Source organism: Sinocyclocheilus grahami, unplaced genomic scaffold, assembly GCF_001515645.1.
Source record: "Sinocyclocheilus grahami isolate Dianchi unplaced genomic scaffold, SAMN03320097.WGS_v1.1 scaffold244.1, whole genome shotgun sequence".
NCBI classification, from domain to species: domain Eukaryota; kingdom Metazoa; phylum Chordata; class Actinopteri; order Cypriniformes; family Cyprinidae; genus Sinocyclocheilus; species Sinocyclocheilus grahami.
This window is the reverse complement of record NW_015505423.1, coordinates 582,057-599,685: the sequence shown is the minus strand read 5'-3', so window position 1 is coordinate 599,685 and position 17,629 is coordinate 582,057. Positions and strand designations below refer to the sequence as shown.

At 38.2% G+C, this 17,629-nt stretch overlaps 2 protein-coding genes across 3 annotated transcripts in view; both read right to left on the bottom strand.

The window, feature by feature from the left end:
• Positions 1–970, bottom strand: part of LOC107598071 (N-acetyltransferase ESCO2-like) — a 23,075-nt gene extending 22,105 nt beyond the window's left edge. Inside the window, exon 1 of the mRNA XM_016289328.1 lies at positions 955–970. The gene's annotated coding sequence lies outside the window, so the exon portion shown is untranslated. The remainder of the gene's footprint in view (positions 1–954) is intronic.
• Positions 971–5,304: 4,334 nt separating this feature from the next.
• Positions 5,305–15,049, bottom strand: LOC107598072 (scavenger receptor class A member 3-like). 2 transcript variants are annotated; one of them, XM_016289330.1, is made up of 7 exons: positions 14,702–15,049; positions 10,357–10,392; positions 9,984–10,028; positions 9,340–9,459; positions 8,042–8,122; positions 6,492–7,499; positions 5,305–6,263 (listed from the first exon to the last, which is right to left on the bottom strand). In XM_016289330.1, the coding sequence occupies exons 1-7, from the start codon at positions 14,706–14,708 to the stop codon at positions 5,827–5,829; spliced, it is 1,734 nt and encodes a 577-aa protein (XP_016144816.1). In that variant the 5' UTR covers positions 14,709–15,049; the 3' UTR covers positions 5,305–5,826. The 2 variants fall into 2 exon arrangements, with proteins under 2 accessions (XP_016144816.1, XP_016144815.1); XM_016289329.1 differs by having other exon boundaries at positions 6,492–7,535; positions 14,702–15,048.
• Positions 15,050–17,629: the final 2,580 nt, after the last annotated feature.

Here is a 17,629-nt window from a genome sequence, read left to right as displayed (position 1 = left end):
TTGTTTCATATAGAATAGTCTCTTCCGAGCAAAATGAGCCCTCCCAGTCTCTCTCCTTCAATCACAGGCGATGTTATAACCCAGAACAGAGACGGAGTCGCTGACAGGTTTAGCGAGGTGCCAGTCTGCGCTCCGCAAGTTTGGGCTGTTTGAAGCCAGCCAATGCCTAGCCAGCAAAGCTTTGATGGATGGAAGTGTTAGCCAACCACAAGCACGCTTACAGTGATTGACAGTTTGCATATTTGACGTAAGAAGGCTTGAAGAATACCCGTGCGCAAAGCGAGTGTGTATTTCTGAGCTGCATGCGCTCTCGTCTGTGCGCACGCTGCGGTCACTGAATGGCGTCGCGCGCTACACGGAGTGTTTATCCGCGAGCGGACTTTCTCCGAGGCGTACATCTGAATCTCTCCATCATGGGACATCGACTTTAGAAGAGTTTGTGTGCTGTTTGAAAGTGTTTTGGAGGGCGTGATGTGAAGCAGTGGTGAACAGCAGCAGAAAGACCCGGAGAGACGCATGACAGGCAGCATATAGCACGTGAGTTTCAACGCCGTTCTCTTGAATGTTTGTGTTTGTAGATTTTGTGTCATGTTAGCTGTTTTAGATTATAAAAATGACAACGAAATGTATGAGTATTGAGTGTGTTTGTGCGTGTGTGTGTACGAGTATTATGTATGTATGTGTATGTGTATGTGTGTGTGTGTGTGTGTGTGTGTGTGTGTGTGTATACAACATGTAAACACAGTGTTGCAAGTTTGATTTGTTGTTTACACGCTCTCTCTCTCTTTCCTGTGTTTCTGTGACTTTGGTATCCAGTTGGTCAGAACAAACCTTTTTAGTGACTGCCTTGAGTGTCCTACACTGTAAATACTGTAAATAGTTGCTTTAGTTTTTCAGTAACTGGATATTCATAATAATTAGCAGAGAGAAAAAAATTACAATTACAAATGTAAAAAAAAAGTTTTGTGTGTTTATTAGCTCTAAACTGATCAAATCTGTTTTGGTTCACTGTTTTCATTATTAGAATTGTTCAAAATAAATACTGTTTAGTTACAATGTTCAAATGTTGTTCTGAGATAGTTTTGTGTTTGTGTGTGTGGTTTCATGGGTAGATGAGTTCTGAGTTGATATACATATAGCCTATGTAGTATATGTAGTATGCAGTGCCATATGGAGTCTCTAAATAGCATTTTTGAAAGGATTCCTAGTCTTTTCTTGAAATAAAATACCACAAAGATGTACTTTATGCAAGATTTTACCTAAAAAATGTTGTATTTCTGCTTTTATTTCAGGAAAAGTCTAGGCGTTTTTTCAAAAAAAAGCCATTTGGAGACTCCAAATGGACACCTGGTGGTAACCAAATGAGTCAACACTACAAATGCTGTTCAGAAATAGTTTTTTCTTGTGTGTTATGGTGGGCAGAGCAGTTCTGAATTGATATACATGTATGCATTATGTAGTTTTGCCACATTTGGTAATTTGATTACCAGGTGTCCATTTGGAGTCTCCAAATGGCTTTTTTTGAAAAAACGTTTTTTTTTTTTTTTAAATAAAAGCTTACAGAAACTACATTTTTGGGAGTATCATCTTCAAATTTGAATCAAAATATGGACAGACATTCAGCTTTATCTTTATGGGGTTTTCAGGCCAATGGCATTAAAGCCTCATCCATTTTTCCCTTAGTGAATTTCATTCAAAGATATCGTGAGTCACTTTCATGTACAATTTACCTTGTTTTACTCTGTTGCTATACTAATTTTAAGTTATTATGACTCCAGAGTAACAAAGGTTCAAGTGTCTAGTTTCAAACAATACCAGATTTATAAATATAGACCATAGGGTTCAAGAGATACAGACATTTTTGTTTGGGTATGTCGTTTTTCAGAAAATGCTCAAAAATAGGGGCGCACAGTAAGTGGTTAATAAATCCTTGCTGAAAAAAAGCACTAATTTCTTTCAAATAAAAATGTAAAAAAATGTTCTTTTCAAAACATTGTAATTTTTAAAGCAAATGTTCAGAAGCTTGCTTATTTTTTTAACATTTATTCCATATAAACTATTCAGATTTGCCATCACAACAACAGCGTTTAAATTGCACCCTGAAGTAATTTAAAATTAGTTGCACTTCAACACAGTCCAACGGCTGTCTAGACTTTTTTGACAATCTATTTGTAGAGCCTTTACAATTTTTTTTTTTTTGTTATGTAATGCAGTTGTTTGTTTAAATCGTAACCTAACCATGTCCCAACGACATACCATTAGAAATATCAAAGATAAATTCAGTCTCCAAATCAAATTCCATGCAATAATAATGTCATAAATTGTGTTTTATAGCTTTTAGCACAAAATCTTTACTACTCTAGTGTACTTCTCCCTTCGACATTACCTTTGCTGTGGCAGACATTTTATTAAATATCTAAGTGAGAAAATGCTTATGTGAAATGAATTCCGCATGGAAGAAAAAGAAATTGGCCTCAACATCTGGCGCAGTTTACTCTGGCAAGTCATATGTTATTCAGGAGAGGGAAAACATGACACCCTCGAGCTTTTCATTTTTTAAATTCCAAACTTAAAGCACAAGAAATAAGTATCTGCTGTACATTGTTTTCATACATTGTAGGAGAGCAGCGCTCTTTTTGACAGAAGAGGTGAGAGACAGATTTTTCTCACAGCCCATGACTTTCCGAGTGAATTCTGTCGTTGTGTCAACAGATCAGAGTTTGAACCCGGGGCAACACACATTAATGTGAGTTATTAATGATACATTGGGCTAAAATGCATTTGGCTTAATCTGTTTCTGACAACAGAGAGGTGTCAAATAGCGCTTGAGTGTGTTTTGATGATAAACTTTGAACATTATTACTTTGCCTGGCTTATTACGTTCAGCAGCTTTTATTGATGGTGTAAGTACACGTCTTTGGAAAGTTAGCATATCGAGGTGTTAACCATTGAAGAATTACGTAATGTTTTGGTTTAATGAGAATCTCTGACCTGTTCTTGAAGTCATCATGTTTTCTTTGGCAACAGGAAACTTCCTTGAAGTGTTCATGCACCATTATAGAGGATGGCCTAAACTTTCAGGCCAGCTGCAGACACTTGGGGCCTAAGGACAAGAGAGAGCAACCAGGTGTAAGCGCTCATGAATGGGCAACACAATCTGTACGCTATTTCCTAGTGTATTGGGTGGTCATACTACACTTGGTGTTTCATTAAGTTCCATTCTTACACATGCAAATATGGTAGAGCGGGAATGCAAGTATATGCAAAGTATTATTTTGCACAGCATACATACAAGTTCAAGCTGAAACCAAAGAATACAAACTTCTGCTAGTGTAACGGAGGCCAGCGAGTAGGTGCTGTGCAGGTAAACCTCACACCCCTGATCTCAAGAGACGCACTAGCAACTGACACTAGTGGCTGCAGTCTTTAGCTTCCTTGTTAGTGCGTTCGCCTCCCATGCCGGAGACCTGGGCTCGAGACCCACTCCGAGCGAGAACGAGGTGTGGCGGTAAGGACCTGGGAGAGAGGGGTTACAATTGGTGCCGTGACCCGGATGGGAGTGAGGTTCAGGGGGGTGAGTGTAACGGAGGCCAGCGAGTAGGTGCTGTGCAGGTAAACCTCACTCCCCTGATCTCAAGAGACGCACTAGCGACTGAAGCTAGTGGCTGCAGTCTTTAGCCTCCTTGTTAGTGCGTCCGCCTCCCATGCCGGAGACCCACTCGGAGTGAGAACGAGGTGTGGCGGTGAGGACCCGGGGGAGAGGGGAGGGGTTATACTAGGGTTGCCATACAAACTGTCAAGACCTTTGCAACTTAGCAGCTGGTACCAGTGTCTACAGCATCATGTCAGCGTGTTTGGCAATCATCACTCACATTTTCTTCAATCAGTCAAGCTATTTTATTAATATTATTTGTTATTTAGAATTCATAACTTAATAAATGCAAAAGCCCTAGAGCATGACATTATATCCACATACCTAAATTCATTCAGGGTCCTAATGTTGTGGGTAGACATCTTATTTCTCCTAGGCTCTCTCCTATTTAACACTTGCAAGAGCTAGTCACATAACAACACACAGGCAACCAAAATCCAGTTCCACTGGAACTCATTAGAAAGCTTGAAAAATTCAAATTCAAATGTCAATTTTCCTCTCTAATGCTAATAGTTTGTTTCCTGATTGGAACTTAGTCATGATGCAATAAGAAAAGTTAACACTAGCTGTGACAAAACAACTAATTACCTTTATGTACTGTACGTCGAGAGATGAAACATACTAGAATTAGTTGTCACTAAATTGGCTCTTGATCAAATAGATCTTATCTCAACTCTGTGATTTTGATTGATGAAAAAAGTCTCTTTACCCAGCCAGCACAAGTTGTTTTAATAATAAAATAAAAACAAATGATGCAGTTTGGTATGATATTTATTTTGTAGTAAAAACATATTGACATTCTGCATTTACTTGAAGAGAAACCTACCAATTAGATATTCTACGTTTCCAAAATGATTTATTTTTGTCTAATAAAACAAAGTTGCAGTTTAGTACTTTTTTTTTTTTTTAGAATGCAAATTTTGCAATGTGAAAATGTTATAAAAATATTTTGTGCTTGCTGGGTAGATAGCTAACCATATTATATACATTTGTTTCATGATTTCACTATGAAGTGATAAAAGCATTAATGAAAATGGAAAATACTTGGGTTAGTGAACTTGAAAAAAATGCTTAACAAAAATGGCCCCCTCTTTTTTACATTCGTATAACCCTTTATTGTTGTGCAAAGAGAATAAACTGTATGCTAACACATCATGAAGTCCTCCTCAAAAACACATTAAACACATTAACATAAAATTACACCTGTTAAAATTCTATATTGACAAATTGGGAAATCAAACCAATTTGAACATTAAAACTTAATGTTGCACATTGCCAATCAATTAATAAATTTGTCTGTACAGTTCACACTGCTCATTGCCTTGGTTTTGCAATTTCATGCAATGCCAGCAACTGTAAAATGTGTTAATTTGAATTTTTTGCACAGTGTTTCATAAACTTGTACCTATCGAAGGTTGAGAACCAGAAGGGTGTAAGTGACTTTTCACCAATTTTACAGGAGGGCCAAAACAAAAACCAACAGGCTTAGTATGTTCAGAGTTACGTCTTTTGGTTTCTAATGAATAACTCCAAAATTATTAAGAATTCACTTGTGTTGTTTTGGCAGTAGAAAGAGCTCATCGAGAGCTTTCATTTAATATATATATCTCCATTTCGCCCCAAAATGTCACTTACGCCCTTCCGGTTCTCACCCCTTGCTATGGTACCTTTAACGAGTAGAAATATTTGGTTTACTTGAACTCAAAATAAAAATCATGTTTCAAAGTACCAGCTCTGAATGTTCTGTGATTATGAGGCAAATGCAGCACTATTAAATAAACTTCATAAAAAGCAATAAAGCACAGTCTCATCTGTGTTCATATGCTAATGCTGGCAAAAGATTGAGTCTAATGGCTGGTACCTAGTACAATAAATGGTTGCATAGCAGCCTGGCTCTGTAACCACTGTTAAAACAAGAACCTTTGTGAAGTGGCTCAATATACTGTATAGAATTGTGCTTGAGGAATGTTGAAAGCCTATACAAAATGTATTGTTGCAAGCTCCATGTTTGGGGAATGTATATTTGGGCCTCCAAGATACCAAAGAGTCCCCACCATCATCTTGTTTAGAGAGAGATCTCCAAGTCAACGTTTACCACCACCACCATCACTCTGTCCAGAAAGGCAGTCAGTGTATCACCATTTGGGGTATTTTTAAGTTTTATGTCTATCTGCTCATGAACTCTGAGCAGGCTTCCCTGGTGGTCCAGGTATTCCACGTGGCCCCGGTGATCCCACAGGGCCTTGTACTCCTACTGGTCCAGGAGGTCCATGTACCCCTGGGAGTCCAGTTTGCCCTCGGATACCTGCCGGTCCTTTGGGACCAGGAATTCCATCCTTCCCAGGAGCCCCCATATCACCCTTCTGTCCCTTTTCACTACGAGACCCTGGTGGCCCTAAAGACCCTTTTTCTCCTTTAAGTCCTGGCCCACCTTTCATTCCAGAAGGTCCTTGTACACCTTGATCACCCTTAATTCCCATAGCACCCTTAAGTCCTTGAGGTCCACGATTCCCTGCAAGTCCCCAGTCTCCTTTCGGTCCCGTTACACCTACAGGTCCTTTGGCTCCTGATTCTCCCCTATTTCCCTTTGGACCTGGTGGACCAGAGACACCTATAAAGAATCCAGAAAAAAAGACACTTAGACACTTAAAGAACATGCAAGTGAACCTATTAGACACTACAACAGAGGTCTTCAAATCCAGCCCTAGAGGACCACAGAGGTTAGCCCCCAACCCTAAGTTAATCAAGGTCTTGAGTAATACTCTTTAGTGATTAGTGATAGTTTAGTGATCCTACAGGGCTGAATTTGAGGAACTCTGCACTAAAGGTAGACAACAACCTTTCAGAATAGTGACGTTCTGGATCAGCTTTGCATGACTGGTGTCTACCAGCTTCATCTCCTCAATCACCATTGATAGGTTCCTCACATCAGCATCGAGGCGTACATTCAGCATCATGTACTGCATTCTCAGAGTGTCAGCTAGGTGAAGGAGAAGCAAGACTGTGTTGTTAAGGTTCTGCAAATCTTCCGTGTGACTGTTCAGTCTGGATTGGCAAGAGGAACTCTCTTGGTTGATGTATTGGTACATGCTCTGAACATGGCTGATAGTTGCTTTGAAGCTGGAAGAGAGAGTGTCGATCTCCATTTCAATGGACTTCATTCTTGCATCCAAAGTCACAAATCGTTCCCCGGTCCGGTTCTCGTAGTACTTGGCATGGTACTGGTGGTCATGCATGTTCTCCTCATGTTCATCAATGTAAGACGAGACATTGTCCAGTTGCATCTGAAGGTTCATGACTTGCAGAGTGAGGTCATGCACCATCTCTGAACTCATGCTAATACGCTGGTGAGTGGCAGAGACGCCATTTTGAATAGCCCTCATGGTCTGTGTGGTTATGCTGGCATTGGACTTCAGGGCACTTAAAACTCTGCTGTAGTTCTGCCAGTCCGCTGTTATTTTTTGAAGCACCAAGGTCTCCTCTTCTGCCTTTCTTTGAAGAGCACCTATCCACAACGCACTAAGGGCGACAGTAGTGTTGACTTGTTGCATTGTGGCCTTCAAATCATATCGATCCTCAACAAGGGTTTTCATCCCTTGATCCATTTCATTGATGACAACCTGCCAGCCAGTTACCTGATCCAGGTACTGACCCAGAGACTGGTTTATACGCTTGATGATAATTCCAAAGGACTGGAGGTCTCTAGTCATTCTGTTGCTGGATTGTGTAAGACTTTGCTGAGATTGGGTCGCCTGGTCCAACTGCTGCTCTTGACTGAGTACCGTCTTCTGGATCTCCTCATACTCTTTCTTCAGTCTGGCAATCTCCTCTTGGTATTGTGCAACATCTAAGCAGTTGGAATAGTTATTTACAGTGCTGATATCTGCAATACAACCACCAAACAGTGAATCGCTTGTCCCACTGACACAAAATACACTGTAAATTGCATGAAAATGCAGTTTTGTTTAAACAGACTGAGCACTCTGTGTGCACAGCTGTTTTGTAGGCCAATATTTTGGTAATAAATGATTCCTCGTGAGGTTTTACTCTCTGAGGGGTTCACCGACCACAGGAAGTGAACCGAGAGATTAGACAAACAAATTAGATACATTTAGCAGGCCCATTTTAAACAAGCAACTGTGTGAGAACTTTTTTCTTTTTGCATTTTCACATTCCTGTTGAAGATCAGTGTTTTATTGTTCACTATAACTAATACAAATTTAAATAAAGCCTATAAAAAATATTAGATAAACTTTCACGTTAATTGTTACCTTGTCAACTAACTGAAATGAGCATAAATATATACATCATATTGAAATAACACCGCTGTCGATTTTATGATGGCTACCAGTTCCCAAAATGCATGTTTTGTAAAACAAGAATTCTTACCTTTTATGCTCTCTTGGACCTTGGAAATCTGTTTGCGGCAAAATTTTTCTTCTTCAGATAAGTTGTCAACTCTCCTGAAAACTGACATGACAAATGTATTGATATTAAAACCATTATTTTAGAAATGTATGTGATGTGAAACAAGCAAACAAACAAAATATATAATAAATGTTTGATACAAATGTCTACTTTTAAGCAAAAATGTGAAATTGCATAATACTGTTGGAACGGTAAATCCATTTGAAGTGATCTCTATTTCCTCAGAGAATAAATGTGTCCAGAACCTTTCTTCACACACACCAAGAGTTAATCTTGGACTATGGGGACTGGTAAATTGTAACGGAACCTCATTTGCGGTTGTAATTTATATTCCAGCTGTATGAATGCATGTCACCTGCTGTATTTAAAAAAGGTGCTAAAAGGAAATTATTGGCTTTTTGTCACTAAACAGGATACTTGAGTTGCTTGATCAGCTTGCCTTGTGCAAACTTCAGATTACTTCCTACATCAAATTCCTTAACATAACAGTATTCATATTACACACATAACTGCTTGTTATACAACATTTTTGAGGAGTTACAGCAATATGAAACAGATGTGTATGTGGCATCATTCTGAAATATCTAGTAGTTAGGCCTGTTTTTTTTTTCTTTAAATGAAACCATCATCTTGTCATCATATATTTCATCAAACCAAACAACATTCTTCTTGATTTGTTTAGCCACAGTTGAACTATGTTGTGGGCTGGCATGGTAGTATTACATCCTGCCACCGGGACAATGTTCATGAAGCTCTTGTTGAAGCTCCATTGCATTTGAAACTTGGGGGTATTGTTGTGGTGAAATATATTGTAGGTATGATTTGCCAGTTCTTTCACTAATGACTTTTGTTGTGCTTTCATGCTTGTAAGTGGGACAAAGGATTCAGATTTGGCATCTAACATCACACATGATGTGGGATTTATTGTGTGGGCAAGGTTTTGGCTTACTTCTAACTATTAAATCTGGAAATTGTTGACTTTGAGCATTATGCCGAATCAAAACCCACACTGCATGTTGTAACCATGTGTTTGTAGGATGAAAATTGGGGTGTCCTACATTCCTTTCTCTTGCCCATAACTGACTCACCCCAGCAGTGTCTTCTCATGTGAAAATGCTGATTGCTGATTCAAGATCAAGCATTTATATCTACCTTTCAGCTTTGTTCACTTTGGTGTCACTTTAAAGAAAGAAAGAAAAAAAACTTAACGTAAAAAAAAGTGTTGCAAACATGGATGTTGTTGTGGCAAGAAAACTTACCAAGGGATGCCAAGACAGCCACTGCAATGATGAGCAAAGCTAAAAAGCCATAGAGCATTTTGACAGCTAGCTGAAGAGAATGTGTCTGCTGACATTTCATACATCCTCCTCTTGCTCTTCCTGTGGACACACACACACACACACTCTCAGTTCTCATAAAGAAACCTGGTATTCCCTCCAGATATGAACTTTATCACAAATTAGCCATTATATCCTAACTCTTATGTAAAAAATTAAAACTTGATCCCAAAATCAACATTAAAAAGACTTAACATTCAAATATACAGCAGTGCCTGAAAAAAAGAGACTATTCAAATTGGATGTGACTTATAATTCAACTGAGCTCGCAAATTCTGTAAATAAAGCTTTTCTAAACACTGAACATTTGTCAAGAACTAAACATTTAAAATAGATGTACAATAATCACTCAAAAAACAGTGGTGGGTAAATGTTGACTTGTGTATATATAAACACACTAACGAACACTTTAAAGTGAGCCCATTTTCAGGCACAGTTTTCAAATTTAGATATTTATCAAGACAGCTTACTGTCTAACTCTATTTTACGAACTCCATCTTTTGTACTCAGTGATGCATCATTAATAAGGAGAGCAATAATCTTTAAGAAAGATGAATTTTCCTAACCTCTCAAGGGAGGAATTTCCTCTTCTTCTCCAGTTAAGTCCTCCTCTACAAAGAGAGATTGCACAAAACATGAATAAGTCACGACTTTACAATTTATAACATCGTACTTGAAAGCAATCATGATTCTATTAAATCATCGTTCATCGTATTGGCTAATCAAACACAGTTCCCCTTTGAGACTCAACATCTACCTCCTGCACAGAACAAAAAACATTGTACCATCATATTTTCAACATGTCAGGTCTCAGACTTTAATTGCAGGAGATTATAAGAGGACATCTAGATCCACTGCAGGGATTAAACACATATTAGATCTTAAGTCTATATCAAGAGGGCTCAAATAAAACTGAACAAAGAAAAAGACTCCACATACCACTAAAAAGCTGGTTCTCGTAGCCCCTATAGCTATCTGCAAAAGAGGAAAAAAGCAGCAGGGTTGATGTATGTGTTCACAAATTAAAGTCAATAGATTGAAACATAAACTTTTCCTGGGGAATGACACACACACTCTCGCTTTATCACAGGAAACATAAATCATAAGAGAGTTGAAATACCAAGACCTGCTTGCAAGCACTCTGCCTTAAGACAAAAACCAGTCAACTTGGACCTATTCGTACTAGATGAGGTCACTGCTGGAAATAACCTTATATTAGCACAATTACACAAAATTGGTGAAGGAAGTGTTTTTACTAAATTTGATTGGATCTTTTGGAGGATTTATTCCTCCCAGGAGGAATAAAATTGCCTGGGAATATTTTGCATGTTAGAGATGCTCTTAACATATGCCAAAAAGGGCCCTTACTATGGCTCTTTTGAGTTTAAGAGCCCAGGTTGCGTTTTTTTTAATAGCATATTAAATTGTCTTTATTTCTTTAAATATGGTATGTTTTATTTATTTTATTTCATGTTTCATATATTTTATTTCAATGGATACTTATTTACAAAGTACATATTTGAAATAATTAAATAAATGAATTGCATTTTTGGCCAATTCTTTTTTGCCTGCAACACCAAAGAGATGGTTGACCAGGTACACAACATGCTTTGGGTGGGAAAAACCACAGCTGTCTCTCTCACAAAAAAAAAAAAAACCTGTGTGGTGCAGGACGTAGCTAAAAATAGAACAGAGGATGAATGTTATAACATCTGGAAAAGCATTGTCAGCAGATGGTTAGCTTGGATAAGCTTTTTTTTCCACTTATTGCAGCCACCCATGACAGTCAGTAAACTAAACAGCTGATTACTACCTGTTGAAGTACAACCAAAATATTGTATAAAGTGCTATTGGACTATATACACCATCAGAACATCTAAGAAGCTTTATGAACAAGGAACAATAATAGGAAAAAAGTCTCAAAACTCTATCATGAGGAATGATCTGGTTAAGTCATTGTTCTGTGTGAATGTCATTATGTGACGTGGCCAAGTATGGTTACCCATACTAGTAATTAGTGCTCTGCATTTAACCCATCCTTAGTGCACACACACAGCAGTGAACACACACACACACACACACCCGGAGCAGTGGGCAGCCATTTATGCTGCGGCGCCCGGGGAGCAGTTGGGGGTTCGGTGCCTTGCGCAAGGGCACCTCAGTCGTGGTATTGAAGGTGGGAGAGAGCGCTGTACATTCACTCCCCCCACCTTCAATTCCTGCCGGACCTGAGACTCTCTAACCATTAGGCCACGACTTCCCCGTTATGTTTTATGTGGTCTCCAAGATCGTACATATTTAACAGAGCATACTATTTTCTATGGGACAAAGGAATACACAACAAAAAGCATGAAAATGTGGGGGCGTCTCTATGAAAGCCTGCAATCTACCATGTTTTAGAGAGTCATGATCTCACTGAAGACAAGCCAGGGTCTGCTTTGAAAATTGATTTGGGCATTAATTCTCTACAGAAATCTGAAAATGTGGCACTGTGTTCCTGGCTGAGAAGAAAGGACAAGAGTTAAGGAGCAAACTTCAACAAGGAATGGTGACTCAACATCTCTACACCCTGCAGCTGCAGGGCACTGGATTGGTACTGAAGCTAAAGAGTTGTTACTGGAGGTATGCCAGTTATCACTGCCAATGCTGTTAAACATCAACTTGTTTTCTCTTTATCAGACACTACTTTTCAGCAAGCACTTTTAAAATAACATCCCTCAACATCACAGTCTCAGGGAGTTCGCACCTGCTTCATTTTCTGTTTGTTTTAAATCGTGGGTCTGTATTTTTCAAACCCCGGGGCACATCTTGGAGCCAATTGTTTATACTACTCAAGCCGCTGAGGTCAGGTCTGCCAGAGCCAGAGTGCTAGAAGGGGCAAAAGCTTGATGAGGGAGAAAGTGGAGAGACTTTACATTTCCCCACCAGTCCTGGCTACACAGGTGGCTCGGAGCAGGCGCAACCTTGGGTCTTGTGAGTGTTGCCAACAGTACAGAGGAAAAGGAGGGGAGCCTTCAGTCTGGTCTGAATGTCTGCATTCCCTTTGAAAACGCTTACAAGGAAGCCAAGAACCTTCAAAAAGCACTATGGCTGGGTCAACAGAAGTAAACATAAAAAGTATGAAAGTTAATGAAAGAGGCAGGATATTTAATTAGCTTGCTGGGTCATTTAAGGATCTGGAGGATATGGAAAGTTTCTAGAAGTTTAAGAGCATAAGGTAAATATGCCAATGTTTATAAAGGGTGGGCAATCACAATCTGTGTGCTTTCAAAATTGAGTTGCATGATGTAAGGTTTAAACAAACAGGGAGCCTTAAGTTTACATGTGCAACAATATAATACAGTAAATGGCACTTAAAGGTCACAATCTGGCCATGTCTGCTGATTGCTCTCAAAACCAACAGCAATTGTGGATGTAATTTAGGTAGCATTAGAATGATAAATTCTTAAAACATCAGTTATCTCAGGTGTACATATATAAGTAAATCAGTCCACTTGGGCAGATGTTGTACAGTATGTTGGCAACCAGCTATGAAAACACATCTGTGCCCTGACCAGACATTAAAGGCTAAAATTTCATTCTGGGTCTTCGAAACACTGTGAGAATAACAAAAAACAATTGAACCACAATGGTGGCATGTAAAAACCAATCGGAGACAATGATATATTGTCAGAGGCCAGTACAAAGACTTGATCACCAAGATGCACTTAATCCACCAAGATGTGGTTGTCAACAAATTTAATTTTTTTTTCACACAATGTGATTTTTTTTATGAGGCATCCTTCAGCTCATCCTCTTTTCCAGAAATACAGCAAAGAAGAGAAATGTTTAATACAACACAAGAGTTGAGAACTCTTTGGACAACAGGGTTTAAGATGATATCTCCTTTCAGAACTTCACAGTGTCATAAGTTTGTGGTTGATTTCTTCAGCACCTTCTACATTGCCCAAAGATTTCTGAGGATTCACCTGATCCAAAGATTTCAGAGGATTCACCTAATCCTTCAGATCTTGCAAAGAGTGAGGGGTTCTCAGGGGTAACTTCTGGGGCTTTGATGTCCTAAAGAACAAATTGGCATGGTGGGCATGATCTCTAAACTGTGGGTCCAGGAGGTTGCCCAGTGCCTTCAAATGGATACACTTTGCTGAAAAGCACCAAAACAGGAAACATCCAGTAATACTGGTATTATGTGACCAGATGTATGCAGTAGGTATAAACCATCAGACAGAAACCGCAGAAACCCAACCACAACTAATAAAGACAAGTGTCTCTACAGTTCTGGTTGATGTACAACTGCTTTACACGCATTTTAAAAATTACAGTTCTACTCTAGAGTTCAATGGAGAGCAATTGAAAACATTCATACTGTATATTGTAGTTTATTGAAAACTGTAGGTGAATCTCACCTCTCTACTCCCTTCTTTAGATATCGTCATGTTTACAGTCACACATGGGTTGCCCTTATTACATGAAAGTACATGTTCTCGGATGTTTTACAGTTTTTTTTAAGACAGCCCCATTAGACGTATCAAAACATTTTTTTCTTTGACCATTAAATGGGTCCTTCTGTGTTCAATTATAAACAAATATGAAGTGCAAGTGTGTTTCATTAGATGTAATCAAGATTAAGAAGAACCTATCTGCCAATTACAAATAGATGCATTGGTCAGATCCTGGGAAAACAGCTGAAGGGAAAGTATGTGTGTGTGTGGTTAGCACTGGCTCCACACCTGCTGCCCACACCAAGAACGAAGAACTCCCCACACATCTCTCACTGCATGAGGAATGTATTAGGAGCCAAGCTCTTTCATGAGTTTCTGGATTATGCATTAAAAGAGTGAAAAATTTACCTTCACCTTGGATATGTTTCCAATAAATGAAAGATCCTACCAACGGATGCAGATCCACATCCACACTTCCCTTCAAAAAGAACTCACTTGGCTTTTAAGAAACCGAAAATTATTCTGTGTTGACTAGAAGCAGCATCTAAAGTGCTACCCCATCAGTGTGGTTTATCTAAGAGTTTAACTAAAAATTCAACAGCAAATGGTGTCAAGCTGAGAGGGATGACGGCATGATGTATCCTGCTTCCAAAGTAACAGAACGACAAACTCGCATCCAACATCAACAGGTCCCTGCTTTCTTTAGACCTTCAGAGTTGGGTCTTGCATATGTGCTGTCAGCATGCTCATGTTCACAGTGATTTACATGTGCTTCTCACATGAATTAGAAAACCATAACTTATTAGTCATAGTAGGAATCAATAAAAAGAAACATTGCTTACCTTTCATGTTGATTCTGTAAAGTCAGCCCAGGTCAGATAAAGATGATTGTGGAGACTTGAGACTGAATGTATTTCACCTGTTTGAATATTCAAACTTGGCATGTATTGCAAGGACTCATCAGAATCCAGAGCATCAATCAAGAAGTATACTGGTTTGTTTACACAAAATCAGTCACCAAATCTGCAGACTAATCCACTGTTGGGAACCCCTGTGGGCACAGCTGGTGTGTCAGGAAGACCCCTCTATAACATGCTGCTTCTTAGCTATAGAACCAGAAGAAAATAATACCTTGGACAGTAACCATGTGCAGCTTTAGGAAATGCCGGAGAGAGGGAGAGATTGGTTCTGTGTGGGAAAGGGAGGGAATGGATGAAGGGAGGAGGAGAAAAGGAGGAGGTGGGACACGGTGCGTGTGCTTCAGTGAGTCAGTCTTGAGCACTAATTGTTAACAAATGTCTGGTGTTGAAGCAACAGGCACCTTTATCTTCTGTGGCCTCTGTTGTTGGAGATTTACACATTATGTGTGCCATATGGAACAAAAAGGGACATGCTGTTCCCCAACAGTCAGCTTGTTGTTGAGAGGAGAGATAAATATTATTGTGCAAGTGCTTTTGCAAATGCAAAGTGCAGCTTCATAATTTTTCAATTTAAGTCAGTGCATCTTTCTAGAAACACTATTTTGTTCCATTTAACAACATCAGCATTCAGTTATTTTAATATTTTCGGTATTTAGTTTCTACTGTAATGACAAAGCTTCTTGTTTTCAAATGTTTTTATTAACATAAACTGGGAGTACTGATATATTAATTAAATTAACCGTGATTTATTTTGGGATTCCAGATTCCAGAAGAACGGCATGTTCTTCGTTTTAATTTAGATCCGAATTAGATTATTTTGATATATTAATCATAATTTATTTAAATACTTTGAAGTCATTTGTGTCCCCCTTGTAAGTTTGCTGGTTAAAAGCCACTGTGTTAAATGAATAATTATCATTATTTGCTCACCATGTTGTCGCAAATTTGAATGACTTTAATTCTTCCACATAACATCAAAGAATACATTTTACCATAAAAATATAATATAGTTCTATAAAAGTATCATATAAGTCATCTAAAGGCCTTTTTAGTTTAAATGTGAAATGAGAGACTTTCAGAAATTAATAACTTAAATTTCAGGCTATTTCTTAACACAAAACTATTCTATTACACAATTCATAAGAGTCACTTTAATTGTGCTTTATTGGATATTGAAAGTTGTGGTCGCTATATGCTTTATTTGTATATAAATGAGTAGCATAAATATTCTTCAAAACATATTTTGTGTTCCACAAAAAAAGAAAGTCATGCAACAAATTAGGGTGAGTAAATGATGACAGAATTTTATAATTTTGGGGTGAACTATTGCTTTAAGACCATAATCTGCAATAACTTATTTGAAAACAACAACAACAAACCAATTCTTATTATAGAATGTAATTCTCTCTGTAATGTAATCACCTCTTTTCATGCACTGTCATTCTCCTTCCACATGAGACAAACACACATATATCTTTGAAGTCTTCTGTTCCTGATTAAGCATGAGGGATTCAAATTGATGAATTAAACCCATCAAAAACTATTCATTATGTACTAGTAAAGGGTCAACAAATGTCAATCATGGCCTCAAATTCATTATAGAATTACAGTTACCATGTTATTAAGTGAGAAAGGTCAATTTAGGACGAGAAATTCTGGGAATTATGTGTCCCATGTGGACATTTTGCAACTATTCATGGAGCTGGGATTTGGGAAAAAGCTGATATAATGTTTCCGTTCATGAGTTCATAACAAAAACAAGCTTACTTCTGCTCCACCTTAAGATCAGTTCTCCCATATGTCTGCTATTGTTCATCCGTGATCACCTAAGTGAACGAAACAAGTCGATAAAGTGAAACATGAGAAACAAAGAAAGTAAAAGAGGGAAAGTAAAAGTGCCGTCTGACAGGAAGAGTAGGCCTACTAAATGATTGTGAACCTATACAAATACCATGGTATTTAAAGTAGACCACTGTAATACCATGGGACATTTCCAAAAAATCATGGTAATATCATGGCACTGTGCCTGAAAAATAATGATACCATAGCTTGTTTGATTGTGTTGCTTTTGGCCATTACATTCATTTTTTTGGCCTTGCAGTCGGTGTTAAACACTTCCCAATCCACTGTACTCACAAAAGCAGCACTATAAATAAAGAAAGAACTGAACTGAATTGAATTAATAAAAAGGTTATTCTGTTTCACATTTGACTTGTGCAAGCTCTCCCTTGGCTGGTGTTCATAGCTTACTATTTTAGCTTCATTGTTGATATGTGTGCAGATGTGGAAGCAAATGTGCTTCTAATAGACTGAGATTGAGCATGTGTTTACCGAGGAAAGACAGATGTGCTGACAGCTAGTTTGAAAGTGTATTTTAAATGTTCATCAGATTTGACTATAAAATAATATTTTTGGGAAACCAAAAAAAAAACAAACGTTTCTTTTTTTTTTTGCATTAAAAAAAAAGCATATTTGAATGAAAGGTTTAGCAGATGATCTGGTGTTAATTGCACCAGTGTTCCTCCATATGCGGTGTTAGCATGCATAAAATTACTCCAAAACCACAAACTTTCATCTGCTTGCCAAAACTGTAAATAATGCCAGCAAATAGAGTAGTGTTTAATAGACTAGCACGCAAACCATCTGGCACTTAATATGTTTTCAAACTGATTCAGATGACTTTACTAGTAAATAGGTTAGGCTACAGAACACCGGCACTTGCAGTGTTTCGTAGCACACTATGATGCATGTTACAATTAAAAAGATTAGAGTGACATTTCAGAATATGCAAACAAAATTTTGTACAGCTGTTCTAGGGAAAAATACTAAATATAGATTTGTCCCCCCTAA

Excerpts from the sequence above, each read along its gene's own strand:
- LOC107598072 (XM_016289329.1), bottom strand. Across the intron at positions 10,029-10,356 it reads CGAGAACCAGCTTTTTAGTG|AGGAGGACTTAACTGGAGAA; the intron begins GTATGTGGAGTC and ends CTCTCTTTGTAG. Across the intron at positions 8,123-9,339 it reads GGCTGTCTTGGCATCCCTTG|TTTTCAGGAGAGTTGACAAC; the intron begins GTAAGTTTTCTT and ends TTGTCATGTCAG.